At 36.7% G+C, this 18546-nt stretch overlaps 1 protein-coding gene across 1 annotated transcript in view; it reads left to right on the forward strand.

Annotated features, from left to right (window-relative positions):
- LOC148030105 (PHD finger protein ALFIN-LIKE 4-like) overlaps positions 1-8431 on the forward strand; it is a 31107-nt gene extending 22676 nt beyond the window's left edge. The window contains exons 3-5 of the mRNA XM_087686366.1: positions 6224-6446; positions 7430-7550; positions 7831-8431. Coding sequence (XP_087542492.1) covers positions 6224-6446; positions 7430-7550; positions 7831-8079 — 593 coding nt within the window. The 3' untranslated portion in view covers positions 8080-8431. The remainder of the gene's footprint in view (positions 1-6223; positions 6447-7429; positions 7551-7830) is intronic.
- The last annotated feature ends 10115 nt before the right edge of the window (positions 8432-18546 follow it).

Genomic DNA, 18546 nt, shown 5'->3' on the forward strand with positions numbered 1-18546 from the left:
GGTATTTTGACAATGGTCCTGTTTGTCTCACGTCATGATACACCCAAAGGGGATTAGATATTTTTGCCAATGATGCCTCCTATGCAATTAGACATTGGTGAAATTCCTATTGTTGCAATGAATGTGGGGCTACTATTATGTTCAAAGATGTCTGTTTGTGCTTGATATTAGAAAGAATTGGCTTTTAGTTTCAGCCATTGCATATGTTGGATTTATGATTTAGATTTCATGTGGACATGCACAATTAAAGTGATAGGGTCGATCTCATTGGTATGAGCATGTTGTACAATGGTCTCTTAACAGCTTGGTTTGTATGAGAGGAGGTATTAGAGGATGCATTAATTGTTGATGCTAAGATCATGGATGACAGTTAGTCATGGCATGCTTGATTTGGTCATCCTAATTATGGTAGTTTGCTTCGCCTTGGAAGGAAGGGTATGGTGTTGGATCTTTTTGTTGAGAAACCAAGTCATTCATCACATTTCTTCTTCTTCATTCCTATTTTGGTTTCCATTTACAGCCCCAAAAAGGCTCTATTTGGACCATTAGTTAGTGTCTGGGTGCCACTTGATATGCCTAAAATTATGGCATTGACTCCACTCATTTGCCATCCCACACATTCATTCCTTTTGACACTTTGTCACTCTCTTCCACATTATTTTGTCCTCTCTCCATTTCCACTACTATTCACCCCCCTTTGGAGGACATACAGTTCACGATCGGATTCCATCTCTAGCTAGCATCCATCATCATCATCAGGCGTCATCTTCAAGGCTGCATTTTGCAGTCTAGGAGACTCTTCTCCATCAGGCATTGTTCTCTCTCCACCTACTGTCATCTTTAGGGTTGTATTTGTAGTTTGTGAGAGGACTTCTCTTCATTTGGCGTGAGTCTCTCTCTACTTGGCATCATCATCAGTGTTTCATTTGGTAGTTTGGTGACTCCTCCTTCATTTAGCGACCTCTGTTTCATTAAGCATTAGCACATCTAGGCTGTGTGTGGCTGTTTAGACATCTTCTCGGCATCAACACCGATTCCAATAGGCATTTGCTATTTGAAGAGGTTGTGTTTTGCAGCTCTTGCTCCATCCAGAGTTGGATTTCTTCATTTGGCAGTTTGTCTTGTCCTTCTTCATCCTTTGAAGCACAGGTCTATAGTAGTTGGTAATCTTCTTTCTCGACTTTGAAAGCCTCAGAGGACTGCGGTTTGCTCCCTTGATAGATGTTTTTCATCTTTAACATTTACTTCGATATCCTATGGTTGGAGCGTTGCATTTTGCTCCCTCTACAATGTAGGTTTTCTACAGATACTGTTGCTTGATTTGACAAGACAATCTAGTAATCTTTATAGCTTCGGCTCCGTTGTATCAGCTTGATTCACTTAGCATGATTTAGTGATTCATCATTCATCATCATCTTCTTTTGTTTTTTCTTAGAGTTTCTTCTTCTCTCAATGTTTGCCGCACATTGTGTATTCTCCCCGCAAACCCTACTATCTCTTTGATATGGTATGAGTGCATACCATTTTGTCACACTATTTTGCCGTGTTCTCCATTGAAGATAGTGATAAAAATGTATGTAAGTGAATTCTTGGTAAAATGTATAGTGTTTCTTTTCTTAAAAATGGATCTACGCATGTTGATAAGCAATTACAGCTTGTGCACAATAATGTTTGTGGTCCCATGTGCATCCAATCCCTTGAGGGATACTTGTACTTTGTGACATTTATTGATGAGATGATATGTCATTGTTGAGTGTATGTATTGGAGCACAAGTCAGAATTATTTGCTTGGTGCAAATGCCCCAAAAAATGTAATATTTCAAGAAATGGAGCTAGTGGTACAGGGTTCTGCCTTTGAGTTTGATTAGGCACCCGGCTCAAAAAACAAAAAACAAAAACAAAAGAGAACGAATATTTGAAGCTAAATATGATAGCCATGGAAATGTAAGAGTAATGGAGACAAGATTGAGGGTTAAAGATATGCAAGATTGATTTCTTTACAAGATGAGAAAGAAAGAGGGAAAATCAGTCTTTCTCCGTTGATGAATAACAAGACATTGATATGGCTTGCTTTTGTTCTTGAAATGGAAGAAGAGATCGAGAAGGAAGGGCTATAATGAATTTATAGGTTTAGTGTCGTGTAAAACAACAATGAAAGAAGAGGAAATATGGGGTAATTTGATGGTGGAGGGGTTGAAGATGATGATGTACATGGATGGGACTGATTTTATGCTATCTTTAGTTGTTGAACAAGAATTTACAACTAAGAAAACTGATGAGTAAAAATAAGTTCTCTTTATAGGGGAATGGGGACAGCTAATGCAAATAAGGAAGGTGGAGTAGTACAAGACAAGTGTCAACCACATGTCATGAGGTCTAACAAGTGGTAGGATACTTGGAAGCTTGTGCGACAAGTATCATGACACTTGTCTTTTTTCTATGGCCTTCCTTTTTGATCCAAGAACTGCTAAGAATAAAAACAATCAAATTTAGTAAGGGTTGTTGGAACATAAAACTTACCATATTTAGAAATTTATCCCTATTGTTTAGGAGTAGTATTTTAAGACTAATTTGAGGCCCCTAAAATTTAGGGACCCCCCAATATGGGTGCCATATGAAAGCTCTTTACAAGTACATTACAAAGATAAAGTTGACATTTTTATACGAGTTTTTCATGCAAAGATATGTGCATTTTAAGTTTTCAGCCTATATATGTGCATTGTACAAACATTTCATGATCATGCCATCTTGTTGATTGTAATTATCTATTTTGCCGGATCTAGCCCACATTTCAAGGCATCAATCATTTATGTGTGCAAGTCTAACCTTGATACGTTGGATTTTTGGTCACAAGTGTCCAATGTGATTATATAGGTGGAAGTGTATATCATCTTATTTTAAACCCATTGTGTGGGTTCACTTTAACTTGTGACCACTCATCAGGCCATCTCTAGTGCACTTTTCCTTATATCTAGTAAGTTCAAAGGAAACAAATTTAATAAATGATATAAATATGCAAAATAATAGAAAGGATACAAATTCTTTTTTTGTTGTGTTATGATACTTGCTTTAAGAGCTTCTTGGCTATGGCTGAAAATCCCAAAGCTTCACACCCTTTGTACAATCGAGGGCATTGACTTGATTGATATCTTAACATAGGACAATTTGGCAAATGCATATACTAAGGCTCTTTCAAGAGAAAAGTTTGAAGCTTTCTGTCAGGCTTTACACTTACTATTTAGGGATTGATTTGCTATTCCTTGTATACATTCAAATCATCATTTGAGAGGAGTTTGTTATACTCATCATGTTCCTTTGGTTGTTTTGGTATGAAGGCTCCCTTATCCACTGGTATTTTTAACCTTCTAGTTGATGAGAGATTTTTTTTCCTTGTGTAAACACCCTCTTAGGCGATGGTACTATTGTACCCGAGTGATTGTACTTTGATGAACATTTTCACATTAGTGGATGTGACATTTTAACAATCTCTGTTTCTCTCTCTTGCTGTTCATTAATCATGTGCAAGCCTGTCCTTGTGCAAAGCACTCTCTCCTAGAGCAATCTCCTCTTTGGACATGGCATGCCTTTTATAAGAAGATTTCTCATCATCTCCATCTATAGGGTAGGGATTCTGGAAACAGACAATATTTTCCTGTGAGAGAAATTGTGATTTTTTACTCTGTGATCTATAAACAACAATGTTTAGCTTGCTCCCAAGGTCCTTTTTTTGGCAGGATAACTTATAGTCAAATTCCAATTCTCTATGCCTTGTGTAAGCTACTTAAGACATTCATTAATTCTTCAAACATAGTTGCAAGGGATGGCCATCATGACCCCTCAAGTCATGGAAATGCAGTTTGCAACTTAAAAAGCTAGGGGGATTGCATCTTGAAACAAGGGGGGATGTCCCCTATTGGTGAGGGATGCTTCATGCCTAATAGAGATGTTTTTTTGGCATTTGAGAGAATCGAAAATTTACCCAAAAAAAGTTTCAATTTGTCTTATCTTTGTCTTTTATATACACACAGAGTCAAGTCTTACACCCAGGTAGAATCATTCCATATCTTGCATTTGTACAAACCAGCCGACATCCCTCTCTACACACTCCTTTTTTGTTGTGCAACCTGCACACACTTGTTGTCTACTCATTACTAGACCATAATGTAATGATTGATGATAGATATATTAATAGAAGAGAAAGTAAACTATAATTTCTAGCAGCCTACATCAGACATGGTACATGCGTGCCTCTTGCATGCATACAGATATATTTCCCACCCCCACCCCCACACTCACGCATCCATACACACCCACCCACCCACTGCATAACAACAAAGAAAATCGGTGAATGTAAAATGTTATATTGTATATCATTCTATCCCCGTCCCTGTTCCATTCTTTTTTTTTTTTTGGCTGTCCCTCAACCTCATTCATATCCCCATCCTATGTGACTAGGGCTTCAAAAGAGAAGATAAAGGGGAGGCATCTCAACACCATATAGATGCATAGAAGTTGTACTCTTTGAAGCAATATGTGTTCAAACTAGAGGATGGTAATGCAAATTTTTTAGACCGAATGAAAAATCAGGAATTTTGTTGAAGTTAATCTCTATCAACAAGCCACTGCAAGATGCATGAACCATAGATTTATGCCTACTCCATCTCAGGATCCAAAGCTTGGACGAAATTTCTCAATGGTCAAATGGTCCTTAGAAGGGGAGTATTGTGGAAAATTTCTATGCATTTTCTTTCAGTTGACAATGAATAGTTTTCCTTTTCTAGGCGAACACTTAACAATTTGCAAGGATTTGTCGTAGTTTCCATGCGCAACACTGCTATTTCTAAGCCTAAATATAGATGGGCGAATAATTCAACCTTAGCTGTTATCAAAATGCCATATTCTGCCATAGCTTCCATGATCACAAAAATTGGATGATATTACATAAACATATGGGAGCACATGACAATATTTCTCCAAATTTTATTGGTTGTTGAAGTTGGTAGAACATGATTACCAAATGGTTGATTGGATGTTGTTGTACACATGCAAATGGCAGTACGTGATAAAACATTTACTTGTCAAAATATGAGTCCTCAAAATTAGTATATACTATCATGTTAATTTATGGACCATGAAGCATGTACATACTGATGCTATGCTGAATGTCCATTTGCATTCTATAGAATCATGACTCATGATAAATTTATTTTTGCTACATTATATGATTCACACTCCCTATGTATGAAGTCTCATGGTTTTTTCCCACCTCAAATGAAACCTGTTTCTAATGTTCTATGAAACTTGTATGAGACATACATCTGGTTTTAGGAGCCCCTGGCAACTATGGAGTGGACTGAATGGCATTGCAATAGATGGGAGCTGATTAGTAGCACTATTGCTTGGTTCATTTGGACCACGAGGTGCAGTCATGCCATAGATCTACAGGACATCTTGACTGCAGAGGCTCTCTCTAGGTCTGGACAGAGATCATCCACAGAGTCCATGGGAGATGGAAGAGACTGCAGGGTGTCTCTGAACATATACGGAGGAGAAATACATTTATTTGCTGATGGGACTCAGGCACCTTCTTCGACCTTGAGTCACAATGCTATGGGACACAAGGCCACTCGACTGCTTGCATACCAAGCCAGTGCTTTGACAAAGTACTCAATATTTCTTCTTAGGGCTTATTTTGTGTTTTGTATTTTAACTGGAGTGCTTTCCCTGAGGTCTTATTAATAGAATTTTCTTTTCTCAGAAGAAGCACCCCACCAGTGGTTTAGGGTTTGGGCTCCACAAACAACCCTCTAACAAATCCTGACTGCTGCAGCATTTCTGAACTTAGGGGTGCTTTTGTAATTAATAAAACCCTAAATATTGGAGAAGGAATATGGCTGATTCCCTTTATGTCATCAAAGTAAAGCATATTTCATGTATTTTTGAGATCACCTCATTGAAGGATGAACTTCAGCCTTGATGGTAAAGTGCATTTGCTTCTGTTCGTGCTTCTCACATTCCTGTCTCTATATTGTTTCTTGACTGTCCTTGTAGTATTGTAGTTGTTGTTAGTTGAATAGAGTTTCTGTTGATCATTAATGATTGCTGTATCGTTTTTTTATTGCATTATTTCATTTTGTGGTAAGAGTAAAATTTGCATTCCACCTCAGTTTGTTACATGGTTAATAAACTCTGTACTGAAGTTTTTTGCATCAATATATTCCAGAGAAAGAGAATTTGTGCCTGTATGGTTATCCTGATGGAAGTTGGGAAGTTAATCTACCTGCGGATGAGATTCCCCCTGAGCTTCCTGAACCAGCTCTTGGTATTAACTTTGCAAGGGATGGCATGGAGACAGATGATTGGTTGTCTCTGGTTGCAGTTCATAGTGATGCCTGGCTTCTGGCAGTTGCATTCTATTTTGGGGCATGTTTTGATAAACTGCAAAGGTAACAATCTCTGCTCTGCTGTTCATGTGCGGAGTAGCCATTCTCGAACCCTTACAGGGTAGTTAGCTTGAGTACTTTGCAGCTTTCTCTTTCTGTCTTTACTGTTTGATGTTAAATGAACTCTACAATCCCTGAGCTATGAGGCAAATCATGAGATCAATGTGTAAAATCAAAAAATTGCTTACAAACCGTGTTTAAGAAGGGCATTGAGATTTGAAACAGTCTTGAGGCTTTTAAGTTGACTTCCAGCAAATTTATTTTTCTACATGTAAGGTGCCTTCTTGGTTCACAGATGACAATGGTAGTTCAACATTTGGGCTCTATCTTTCTTGCCACAAGACTTAGCCAGAAACAAAGAGTTACATCATAACCTGGCTCTAAGTCTGAATAAGCAAGAACATCTGAGGAGATTGCCTTTTCTGGGCCGTCTTTAATGTGCCTAGTATGTTATGCAAATGGACTGATCATGGGGACTTACAGATCCTTCCATTACGTTAGTACATCTCGCTTCCCAAATATGCTGCACTAGCATGCTTGGCATGCTTGGAATAAAGTGCATAACTTTCCCAAAGCCTCTGTAAATGATGAGGATGCTTAGCTCCTACAGTTGAGAGGAAACATGTCACAAGGTATTGCTGTTACTTAGGATTTATTAAATTTATCTCAGGGTATAAATGTAACACGGTATTTTTTAAAGCTTCAGAATCAGGCTAAGCACTGAGTAAAGCACCATATTTAATGCCCAATCATGTGAACTGAAACACTCAATCAAACTGATCCATATAATAATTAGAGTTACCCAGTGTGCCTACTTCCGAAACCCTTTGAACATTTGAATAATTACAGCAACAAAGATGTCGATTGTCATGGCTTTGCAGTAATATGAAGAGGAATAACTCTCTTAAAAGGTGGTGCATATCATGATTATTGTGAAACGTGAATTTGAAGACATAATCCTTATTTATCAATTATGCATTTTGCAGGAAGCAGCTTTTCAATCTGATCTGCGATTTGCCAACACTCTTTGACATTGTAACCGGAAGAAAAACAGCTGTCAAAGAGAAGGGAAGTGCCAACAATGCAAGCAAGAGCAAAGTAAAACCTGTGAGTTGAAGACTTGGTGTCCTGCTTGATGCCTGATGTGACATGTTAGCTTGATCTCTGATATGGTACAATGGTATTTAGTCTTTTGAAAGAGAGGCAAGAACGTTTGCAATAAGTATTCCTGGAATCTAGTGTGCATTAATGACTGAAGGGAAATAGACTAGGTGCACAACGAATTGTTTTGATTCATGTGCCATATTTGGTTAATCTTAAATAGGGTCACATTTGCTACACTAGTGGAATTCTGAGAAGTCTTTAAATTGTGCTGCCTGGTTCTCAGGATCAGCGCCAGCAACGACCTTCTGTGGAGGAGGAGGATGAAGAGTCTGAGGATGAGGAGGAAGACGAGGAGCACAATCAGAGTGCTTGTGGAAGTTGTGGGAAGACGTATACAAATGATGAGTTCTGGATTTGCTGTGATATTTGTGAGACATGGTTTCATGGCAAATGTGTAAAAGTTACGCCAGCAAGAGCAGAACATATAAAACAGTACAAATGCCCATCTTGCAGCAAAAGACCAAGAGTGTAGTTAAGTACAACAGTTTCATAGACTAGTTCAAGAAAGAGGAGTGCAGTTTATATGCTTGTGATCTGGCTACTGTTGTAAGGGTTCCACAAAGCTCTTTTAATTGACAATCTGGAACTATTTAACATGACTAGAATTCTTTGAGGCTGTTCAGCTGTGTGGTTCACTATGTTGAGAACATCTTTTCTGTACTTTTTCAATTGTGCTCATCAATCTTGTAAGTAAAGAGGGAGCCTGTGTAAATAGTGGAGGCTTTGGTATGGCCTAAGGTAGGTCAAAGTAAATATGGCTTGTATTCGCTCAAATGGATGATATTGGGTTTCAAGAAAATCAAGAGAAAACAAGTTGCGCTTTAGGTGTTCTTTTGGGACTTCACTGTTTGGGAGTGGGATGCCGAGTATTGTGAAGAACTGGAAGGTAAATGTGTATGCTGTTCTAGGAAGTTTTTGGTAATATTGACACTGCACTTTGTTCCATGTTCATTTTGCTGTGTGTAGTGTTACAATATTTTTGATCAATTGGCATGAACAAGGCTATTAAGGCCAGCTATATGGATGGGAACTCTCAATTAAGTACCAGGGCATTTGAGAATTCAAAACTGTACTAGTCTCTCTTTGTTGTGCTTCTTTGAAGTCTTTCAGAGGACAACCCTGAAGAACTATGATGGAATGGTGCAGGTTTCAGGTTCCTTGGATACCCACTAGCTGCGGAGGCCACTAATAAGTTGAGTAAATTGGGTGCCTAACAAGAGCAAATGTAAGATAAAAGATGGCTAGACGGTAAGTCATATTTTGTCTGAATGGGCAATTATGATCCCTCTCTTCTATCTCCCTCAATTGGGTTGAAAGACCAAAACATTATAGTTGATGAAGTGTTGGTTCAATGAAATTAAGGGGATCAAACACTTATAAGTTGATTAATAAGATGGGTCCTTCTTCTTGTCTAAATGAATGTCTTTTGACTCCTTTGGGGTAGCACGATGAATTCAAATTCTTGAAGTTGCAGCAATATATCTCATTTGAAGGGTAGATCTCAACATTATGTGGACCAAGGAGAGAAAAAGCTTGGTTGAAAGATTGAACCAGAGGTCGTTAGACTCCCCATTTGCTTATACAAATGGCAATGCGTGGCTCGCTGGGGTGGGTTTTGGTTTTTGGTGTTAGGGTAGGGGGTTGCAATGGGGGCGCACCTGTTTCAGGTGATCAAGTCCTCCACAAAGTTTGGCCATGTCAAAAGAATTCATACATACCGTCTTTATGATTTGAGAATTGTCGTATTACTCGACTACTAAAGTCAACAATGCTTTTTTTGAATATGAATACTCACAATGGTGAAATTTGATATCTAAGTGTCTAAAGTTGGATATGTGGGTCTCTTGACAACATTGGGTATGCACGTGTCTTGGAAGACATGATTCAAGGTGGTTATAGGTCCCTTTAATCAGATAATTCAGGCTTGTGCTTTTGTAGTCTTTAAACAAGATTCAACATCTGTGTTCTTCTGGAGTCATTGCTGTCATTATACTGTCATAGGTGACTGACTCGCAACAAGTATGGTGAACTGGAAAAATGCCTGATATATGCATGAATATGCAACTTTAGAACTCTTGTTTGTTTTTGTTTAGGCTTCTGCTTTATTTTTGAAAAAGGAAAACAGAACACCCTAGACTGTATGGCCGTTTGGAAGGGAATTGACTATTTGTTTGGTTCATTTTTCCACTGCTCAATTCAAAGGCATTGGGCATTTTGGATAATGACTTTTGTAGTACCTTACAAAGCATCATAGGGTAAGTGTACTTCCAGCATTATTAGAATATAACCTGCATTCTAAGCTAAGGGAGCACAATTGATTAGGTAATTTTCCCTCAAATTCCCTTTTGTTTGATGAGCTTGACATTTGTTGACATGCTATTTCAGGCTCTCTTAACTGAAGCCTAAATAGTTTTATACTTGATTTCTTCACAGTTCAAGATGCTTGCTATAAGGGAAGAACTCAAGCATAATAAGTACAGTAAAATTACCCCCCCATGGACATAAAGCATATTTATCTCTATACAAGATGCTTAGATGACATAAAGCCAAGGAAGCTCCTTCCAAAAGCTCTGGTCTAGTGTTGGTTACCCCTATAGAATGGTGAGGTGCATTGTGCTTTGAGAGTTTTGCAAGTAGAATTAGTGAGGATCTAGTGCCATGGTAGGGTAAGCCTAGGTAGTGTAATATGGTTGTGTTTGAATATTGAGCAGATGTCATGCATAAGTAAGTATAGATATAGTATAATTAAAAGCAAGTTTAGTATCTAAGATGGATGCTCAAAAAGCCTAAATAATGCTTGAAAATTTTTCTCAAAGAGATTGAAAGTGTGAATACAAAACACACAACTTTGGTTCGATATTAGTCTTGCTGTAAATGGATTATGATGATAGTTGGGCTTGCTACTCTTGTCATTTAGTCTTTTATGCAAGTCACTCATTTCATTGTATAGTTTCGGTTTAGTAGTATGAACTTGGACTGGTAGTTAGAGATTACATTAGGGTAGTTAATGCACTTGATTTTTAGTGTCCAATTACAATTGGATAGTTGGAAGGGTTAGTCTCTAATCTACTATGTAATTAGATAGTTGCCATTAAGTTGGTTGTGGTGACTACATCTAAGCTTAGCTTAAGGATTGTATTAGTTGTTGTTTTTACTAGATTTGCCATCATAGGAACCTTGGATTAGCCTTACATATATTTGTTTCTTATGGTGCGGTCTTGGCATACTAAATAGGCTTGTTACTCTTCGCCTACTAGCTAGGCATACTTCTCTTGGTCTTTGTATTTGTTTTGAACTTATCCATGCTTTTAAAGGATAACCATGGACATACTTTCACTCTTCGTCTTCATCTAACTCTTTTGAATGCATGCTTGTAAGAAAATCTTCTAGTCTACTCTAAATGTTTAGTCACATTAGCCTCTTTAGCCTAACTTGATCTCACATCCTTAGTCTAATTTTATCAATCCATGCTCGAATAATGATGTCAATGTACGCACTACTATAAGATGAAGCAGACAACCAAACACAATGCTAAAATCAAATTCTTGATTAAACAAACTCATATAGTATGATTGACCACATGATGAATACTCCTAAAGGATTGAGACACATTTGTATGCAATACGTTTTTGTAGTAAACAAGAATACATTTGTGGTGGCATATCTAAACACCTTCAACTTTGCCCCAATTTTTGTATCATTTTCATAACCAAGGATTTGGTAAATTTAAATGGTTGGGACTTGTTATACAAAATATGAAGGCAGTTTAGAAAACTACTCACACGTATGGTATTTCTCTAATTAATCCATATGTTTAATTGACCTTTAGTACAACTTTTCTTGGCAAATTTTACAAGAAAGATTTTGATATGGTTTCTTTAAAACAAAATAGTGTCCACTAAAAAGACCTTCACTAGTGAGAATTTGCAAGCTTTTCTTAGGTTTTGTAGTTTTGTAAGTCATATGGACTATGTTTGGAAAAAACAACACATTAAAAAAATTTAAAGGCATTTTTTCTATATTAATAAATTTTTAAACACTAAACCTCAACTTTATATGAACATTGAAATAAAGAAATATCTACAATATGCATTTTATTAAGTTAGACTATAGGCACTACTTAGTACTTGCTATATAAATTCTTAGAGCTTACACATTTTGTATAATTGCAACTAACTAGTAACATAGAGTTTGGATTTTGAGTAGGCAATATTAGATAAAGTATATAAACATTTGGATGCAATCATCATGCTCATTTTTTCTTTGTGTCTCCTTCATACCTTTGTATTTTTGATAGATTGCGACTGTGGTTCTCCACTCTTTCATGTGCAAGAAGCCTAGATATCATATATAAAACAAAAACTATTTCAAGATTTTAAAGTCAAATGATTAAGGATTAAGGAATCAAGAAACATCAAAGTCCTGGAGATTGAGCCTTGGAGTGAAGTGTGAGCTATCGCAACTTTCAAGTTTTCACTCTGCACTTGCTAGTTTGTAAAAATAGGAAGTGACCAACTTTGCAATTGGTCCAATGATGAAAATGCTTTTTCCTTGATCAAACAAAGCACAAACATCATCACAATCCTAAAACATAAATTTTTGGGTTCTAGTTCCAATTGATGGATTTTACATTCTCTAACTCACTTTAGATAATATTGCAAAGTTTGTGTGACTACTTGGATCACACGAACTACAATCATCGGGGTTGCAATCTCCCACCTACTCACTCACATGGTATAGCTTTAATGTACTAAACAATTTATACATTGTTTAGCTAAATCTAGATAGGGTTGAGAAGTTTATTTGATTGATTGGATCGACGACTCCTTAAAGAAAAGCGTATTAGGATTTTAATTCCTTGTTACACACTTCAATATTTGTTAATCTTTGCAAGTTCATCACCCATCAAGCATAACATCTCTTTCAAAAATGGAGGCAACAAATATGAGATCACACTCATTATAACTTGGGAGGGATCTAGTTGCACCGAGTCCCTTTAAGATCCTTTCACACTTGGAGACTTGAGTCTTCACCAAGGTGGGCCTACTAACACTTTGTTAAGGAGCTCACAAGGTGGTTTATTTTGCAACCCATAAGGTGTCTAAACTTGTTGGTTCGTGGAGGCCAACCATCATTCCGCTTTTATATGATTCCCTTGTCCAATAGTGAAGGCACAAAAATATAGTGTTTACCATGTTATTTGGTCTTATTCATAGGTTTCGAGCAAAAAAAATCATTTATTTCAAAGATTTGTTTTTAGCATTGTTTGACAAATCATTTAGTAGAAACATTGTTTTAAATCTCTTATTAGTATCCTCATTCTTGTTAAGTGAGTAACATCTTTTATTCAAATATGTATTCTTATAATTTAGACCAAACCTAGGCATATCTTCTCGTTCCTAAGTCATTGAAGGTTTTATCAACATTTTCATGTCTCATTGAACTATTGTGTGTATTTGTTATGATGCCCCGATTGTCTAGCAATCTCTCTTCATGAATCATACGTTCTATTATTTGAAATTGAATATTTTATGACTAAAGATAGACACTCTAATGTTATTTTGCAAGGATTTTGTAAAATAAATGAGAAGAAGAGAGCCTTGGAAAATCTTGGTAGGATATGGGGGTGGAATAAATGATGATTCCCCATTTCGTGACACCCATTTAATAACACAATTAAGAAATCATTGCTCGACACATGGAAAAAGTATCCAATGGATGATTGCTAATAAGATGTCCTTGAATCAGTGTAATCTATGTTACAAAATGGTGGGATGTTCTTGTGTGCCTAAAATTGAGTCAGATCTCCAGAAGCCCTTTGCCATGGCTTTGTTGTAGCTAATCTTTTAGTTTTGGTTAGGTCATTTGAGCAACAACGTGGTTGCAACATTGTCATGATGAATTTCACCATGCTAAGCTTTTTTGATGGAGGGGCCAATAGATGTCACTAAACTAGTCCCCTTACCTTTGGGTATCTTCGTGATGGTTGAGATGAGGGGGAGGCCTCTTTGTGATGGTTGAGATGAGGGAGAGGCCTCATGCAATTTTGGGAGAGCTTCCACAGAATGGTTAATATAAGGGGGGAACTGGATATAATTTTAGTGGAGCTTCTATGGAATGGTTGAGATGGAGAAACTTGGGGTAATTTCAACAAAGATTTCATGGGATTGTTGAGTTGAAGGGGACACTTGGGACAATTTTAGCATGAATGATTGAAATGAAGGGGAAACTTGGGGTAATTTTGGTAGAGCTTTCATGGGATGGTTGAACTTGGGATAATCTTAGCATAGCTTTTGCTAAATGATTGAGATGAGAAGAAAGAGAGCTAAATGGATCAATATACTCAAATGAGAATGAAATTTAAAATGGGATATAGTCTAAAATACTATTTAGGAGAATAGTCTACTATTTGGGAGAATAGTCTAAACTAGCGAAGAATGGGCTTGGGATGGGATGGAAATGGGCTCATAATGAAAAATCTACTCTCACAATTGAGAAGATGAGCTCTCACAAACAAAAATGCTCTCGCAATGTTGAGAATATGATAAAATGAGTCTCGCATGGGTCATTTATATATAGAGAGAAAGTAAATTGAGTGTTCCCCTTTCTTTGCAAGATCTTCTCTCCTTTGTGGGGCATATTTTAAGAGTTTCTAATCCTCCACTCCACTATGTTGGGTGGTGAAATCACCTTTTACTTTCTTTTCTATCCTTTTATTTATCTCCTAGTCTACTTCTCCATACACGACTCACACAAAAAAGGATACATTATCTCACCATTTGAGTGGTGTCTCAATAATTTCTCTTGATGCTATGTTTTATATGTATGTCTTACAATCTTCTATATGTAAGCACTATGATGGTTATGTTTCTATGTACCTCTTGTGCCTTATATTGGAGATTGTTTGTACACAATTTTTATAAATATTAACTACCTTTGAGTAGACATTGGTAATCGATACTCTTCATAAATGTAGTAGCTATGTACATTTGATAGGTGGAAAATTGGGCACATTATATCAAACCACCCTTGAAAAATTCAAGATGTTCTCACTTTGAGGCAACCTTTAGAAATTTGTCTAAATGACCTATCTTTGTGAATCTTTCGTTCCATGTGTCTTTTACAAATGGTTGCAAGTAACTTGGTTCTTATGAAGCACACATGAAATCTCAATCAATTAAAGTTTTTCGAAAACTCCTTGAATTAATAATACAAAATTTCCATCATTTCAAATTTAATCTTGGGTACATAAAGCTTCAATAAGTTGACATAGAGTGCATTTTAAAATTTGGAGATGGATGCATATGTTTCTTTGAGGAGAAATTGATTATCTCATGAGCATCACAATAGGTAAAGTAGAGCACTTCAATTCTCTCAATAGAGAGAGAAATATAGTATGGTTTATCTTTAAAATATTTTAAATTCATTTTCTTAAAAAATTTCCTAATATTTTTGTTTTATTCTTTGAATTGATTATTTGTCTCATGATATCTTTAAGTTGGTTTGGAGGTTATACTAGAGGTTGATTCATAAAGATACTTCTATAGAATTAAATTTCTCTTAATAATTGTACAATTCCATAATTCATTATTAACTTAATAATAGGGTTGGAGGTATCTTGGTTAATCTCTTCTAGTAAGTTGTGCTCTTTTGAGTAATAAGATGTGCTATAGCATAACTTAATTCTTGAAACAAATGATCCCAAATTTTAATATGTCAAGAAGCAAAAATGGACATGCATGTGAAAACAATTCAAACACCTTTCTGGCATTACCATAAGAGAAGTTAGATTAATGCCATGATGGATATTGCAAGCTTAGAACTATAATGCAAGGAATTGCTACCAAGTTGATCTTTCTATCAATATATTGCTTGGATTTGCTAGAGGAGATGAATGAGAGTTACTCACACATTGCTCTTATCCCTTCCTTCCACAGTCCCCAATCTAGATGCAATTGGAAGTCATAGAGTACTTCTTGAGTGAGGCTTGCCTCTCTCAAACATTACATCTACTCCTTGAGGACCAAAGTGGAAGAGGAAAACAAAAAGGATATACAAGAGAGAGAAAGCTACAACTTAGAAGGGTGCATGCACCATCATCACACCTGGGGGTCCTTAAGTGAGAGATACCCAATGGCTTCAACTAGTCGACAACACTTCTAAATCCCCAGCCCATTTGTCATGTAAACAACTTAGGGCACATCAAGGGAATGTCAACTTGAGCTCACTCAATAGATCTATCACCTTGGATTTTACCACACCCATAAACCCACTTACACCAATTGGGTCCTCAAGTAGTGGATAAACCTAGGGAGTCTTGCCTCTCCTAGCATGAGGACCAATGCACATCACTCATCACCCATTAGGCAGCACCCATCACCCAGTATGATTAGTTAGGCACAATCTCTAAGAAGAACACATTTTTCTTCTAGGTAAAACTTGGAAGATCTAAAGATCCGTCAACTGCAAAAACCAACTCCACTTCCCCTCATCCACAATTACTTCACCTACTCATTATCTCTTCATAAACATGAGTCATATGCATTTTTTCTCTTTGATAATCTAGCATGCCAACTATGACAACAAGGGCCACAGGACTAGCATTGATTTTGGAAGTGGATAATGTTAACTAAAAACAACAAAGGCTACAAGTTCAAGAAGAAAAAATTGATCAAAGACTGTCAAAGCAAATGATTGAATGAGTCAAAGGAAACTAGTTAGTCAAAGAAAAGAAGAGTCTTGAAGATAAAAGAAATAAAAAAATTCAAAGCAATAAAGCTTGTAATAAGTCAAAGAAGAAGAAAATCATGAAAGGTGGTCAAAGCAAAATTGAAAAGGATTCAAACTAGGCTAGCTAGTCAAAGAAAAGAGCGATATTGAAGAGGAAAGATGCAAGAAGGAAGACTAGTTGAATGCCAAAAAGTGATAAAGTGCACAAAAGAATGTGAAATTGTGGATAAATTAGTCAAATTTTGTAAAATTCCATGCCAAGCACTCATCTACCATGTGCAACCCACAAAGACCCAAAGGGCATTATATTAAGTTAGATGATTGGACCAAAGAAAGGGGAAGGGTTGAGGTGGCATGCTCAAGAAGCCCTATATGTTTAAAGCTCAACATAAATAGAATCTCCCATTCTTGTGTGTGCAACTTTGTGGGCTCTTTCTTCTCTATCTTCTTCTCCACCTTGCAACACCCCCCCCCCCCCCCCAAAAAAAAAAAACACACACACACACACACAGCTTGGTTTGAGGCTTTCGTCCCATTTTGTTGTGTCTATTCTCCTCCTCTTCTTCTATTCTCACTTTTGGAAACATCTAGAAGACATAGCCATTGCTTGAGTGAGAGAGAGGTTGAGAGGGAGTGTGTGAGAGCTTGGGAGGAGCTTCCCTTCTCCTTGTATTTCCCTTACTCTTATTTTTCCTCCTTGTCTTTGCTTACGAAAGTGGCAATGGATGTATTAAGGAATGGAAGGCTATGATGTACATTGATTATGCACAATTTGATTATGAGACCACTAAAGCCCCTCTTTGTATATTGAAGTACAGTAATAGAAACGTAAGTTTTGGTGAGTCTATTGTATGATTTGAGTTTGCTATTGATTTTTTGCATTCTTGGCAGAGAGTGAAGTTGAGCATACTTGGTTCAAAGCTATAGTACAATCGAATTGCACAGCTTATCCTATAGGGTGAGAGAGTGGAAGCTCTTGAAGGATGCCATCACTAGTTCACATCATCAACCTCCTGGGCGATTTGTTGCAATGAGATGGCAATGATGTGTATGCACACAATTAGGAGCATTGAGACACTTTTTTTTCTCCATAGAAGGTCTTTTCCCTTATGCATACACATATACTCAATTAAGGTCTCGTCATCTTTGTGGCACACTTACTGAATCCTTCTTGGTTGTGTGCCCTTGAGCTTCTTGTTCTTGTTGTGTGTGCTTACATTCTAGAAACCCTCACTATATAGCCAACAATGTGGTAGACCATATATAATATCCATCGATTTTCTAATTATTTACCTATCTACCTTGTACACACACATGCATGCACACCTATTTGTCTACTATCTACTAATGTGGTGTTGAGAATAGCCCTCTCAATGCATGTGGGGACATGGTGCCCATTTTGTGTTGTTTTTATTTTCTTGCATTTTTGGTCTCTTAATTTCTTTTGTGAGCAATTCAATTTGTTGATAGTCTATCAATTCACAGTTCAAACACTCCAACATTGGTACCCCAAGCAATGTTGTGGTTGTTGGTTTAGTTAATGATTTATATATTATAATATTCTATATGTATTCTCACATCTAATTATTTGTCACAAGATTGTGACTTATTGCACGTGTGAACATGTAGCACTAGTCGCATTGTGCTAGGTGAATAGCATGAGATTTAACATATTTTGTGTTTTTAGTGGATAGATAATTAGTGGAGATTTTTTATTATTTGAAATTATAATTTCTATATTTCACCACAAGAGCACTTCATAGATTCAATAATATTTTTGACATTTTGAGATGTGTTATTTATGCATTAAGTGCATGAAACATTTAGTATCTTATATGATTTTATTGTGTACTCCTATGCTCGATTATATTTATTTAGGTCCTAAAGATATTGATTGGAATTTTAGATATTATTTAGATATTTAAAAAAGAGGATCCATTCATGAGAAGGAGCAAAAATGTGGATGCAATATCCAATTCTTGGGCATAAGATCAATGAAATCAAGAGATACATGCATTAAGAAGAGCCCTTTCAAGGCATTGGGAGAGAGTGAACCCAATTAGTGTCATTCTTTCTCTTCTTGCATTTTTTGTCTCTCTATTTCTTTTGTGAGAAATTAAATTTATGGATTATTCTATCAATTTATGATTCAAATCCTCCAACATAAGTAACAAGATTAGCTTGTGCATTTGCTCTAGCATTATTCGCA

This window comes from Lygodium microphyllum, chromosome 10 (genome assembly GCF_053477565.2).
Source record: "Lygodium microphyllum isolate KBCC chromosome 10, Lygodium_microphyllum_v1.1.10, whole genome shotgun sequence".
Classification (NCBI taxonomy): domain Eukaryota; kingdom Viridiplantae; phylum Streptophyta; class Polypodiopsida; order Schizaeales; family Lygodiaceae; genus Lygodium; species Lygodium microphyllum.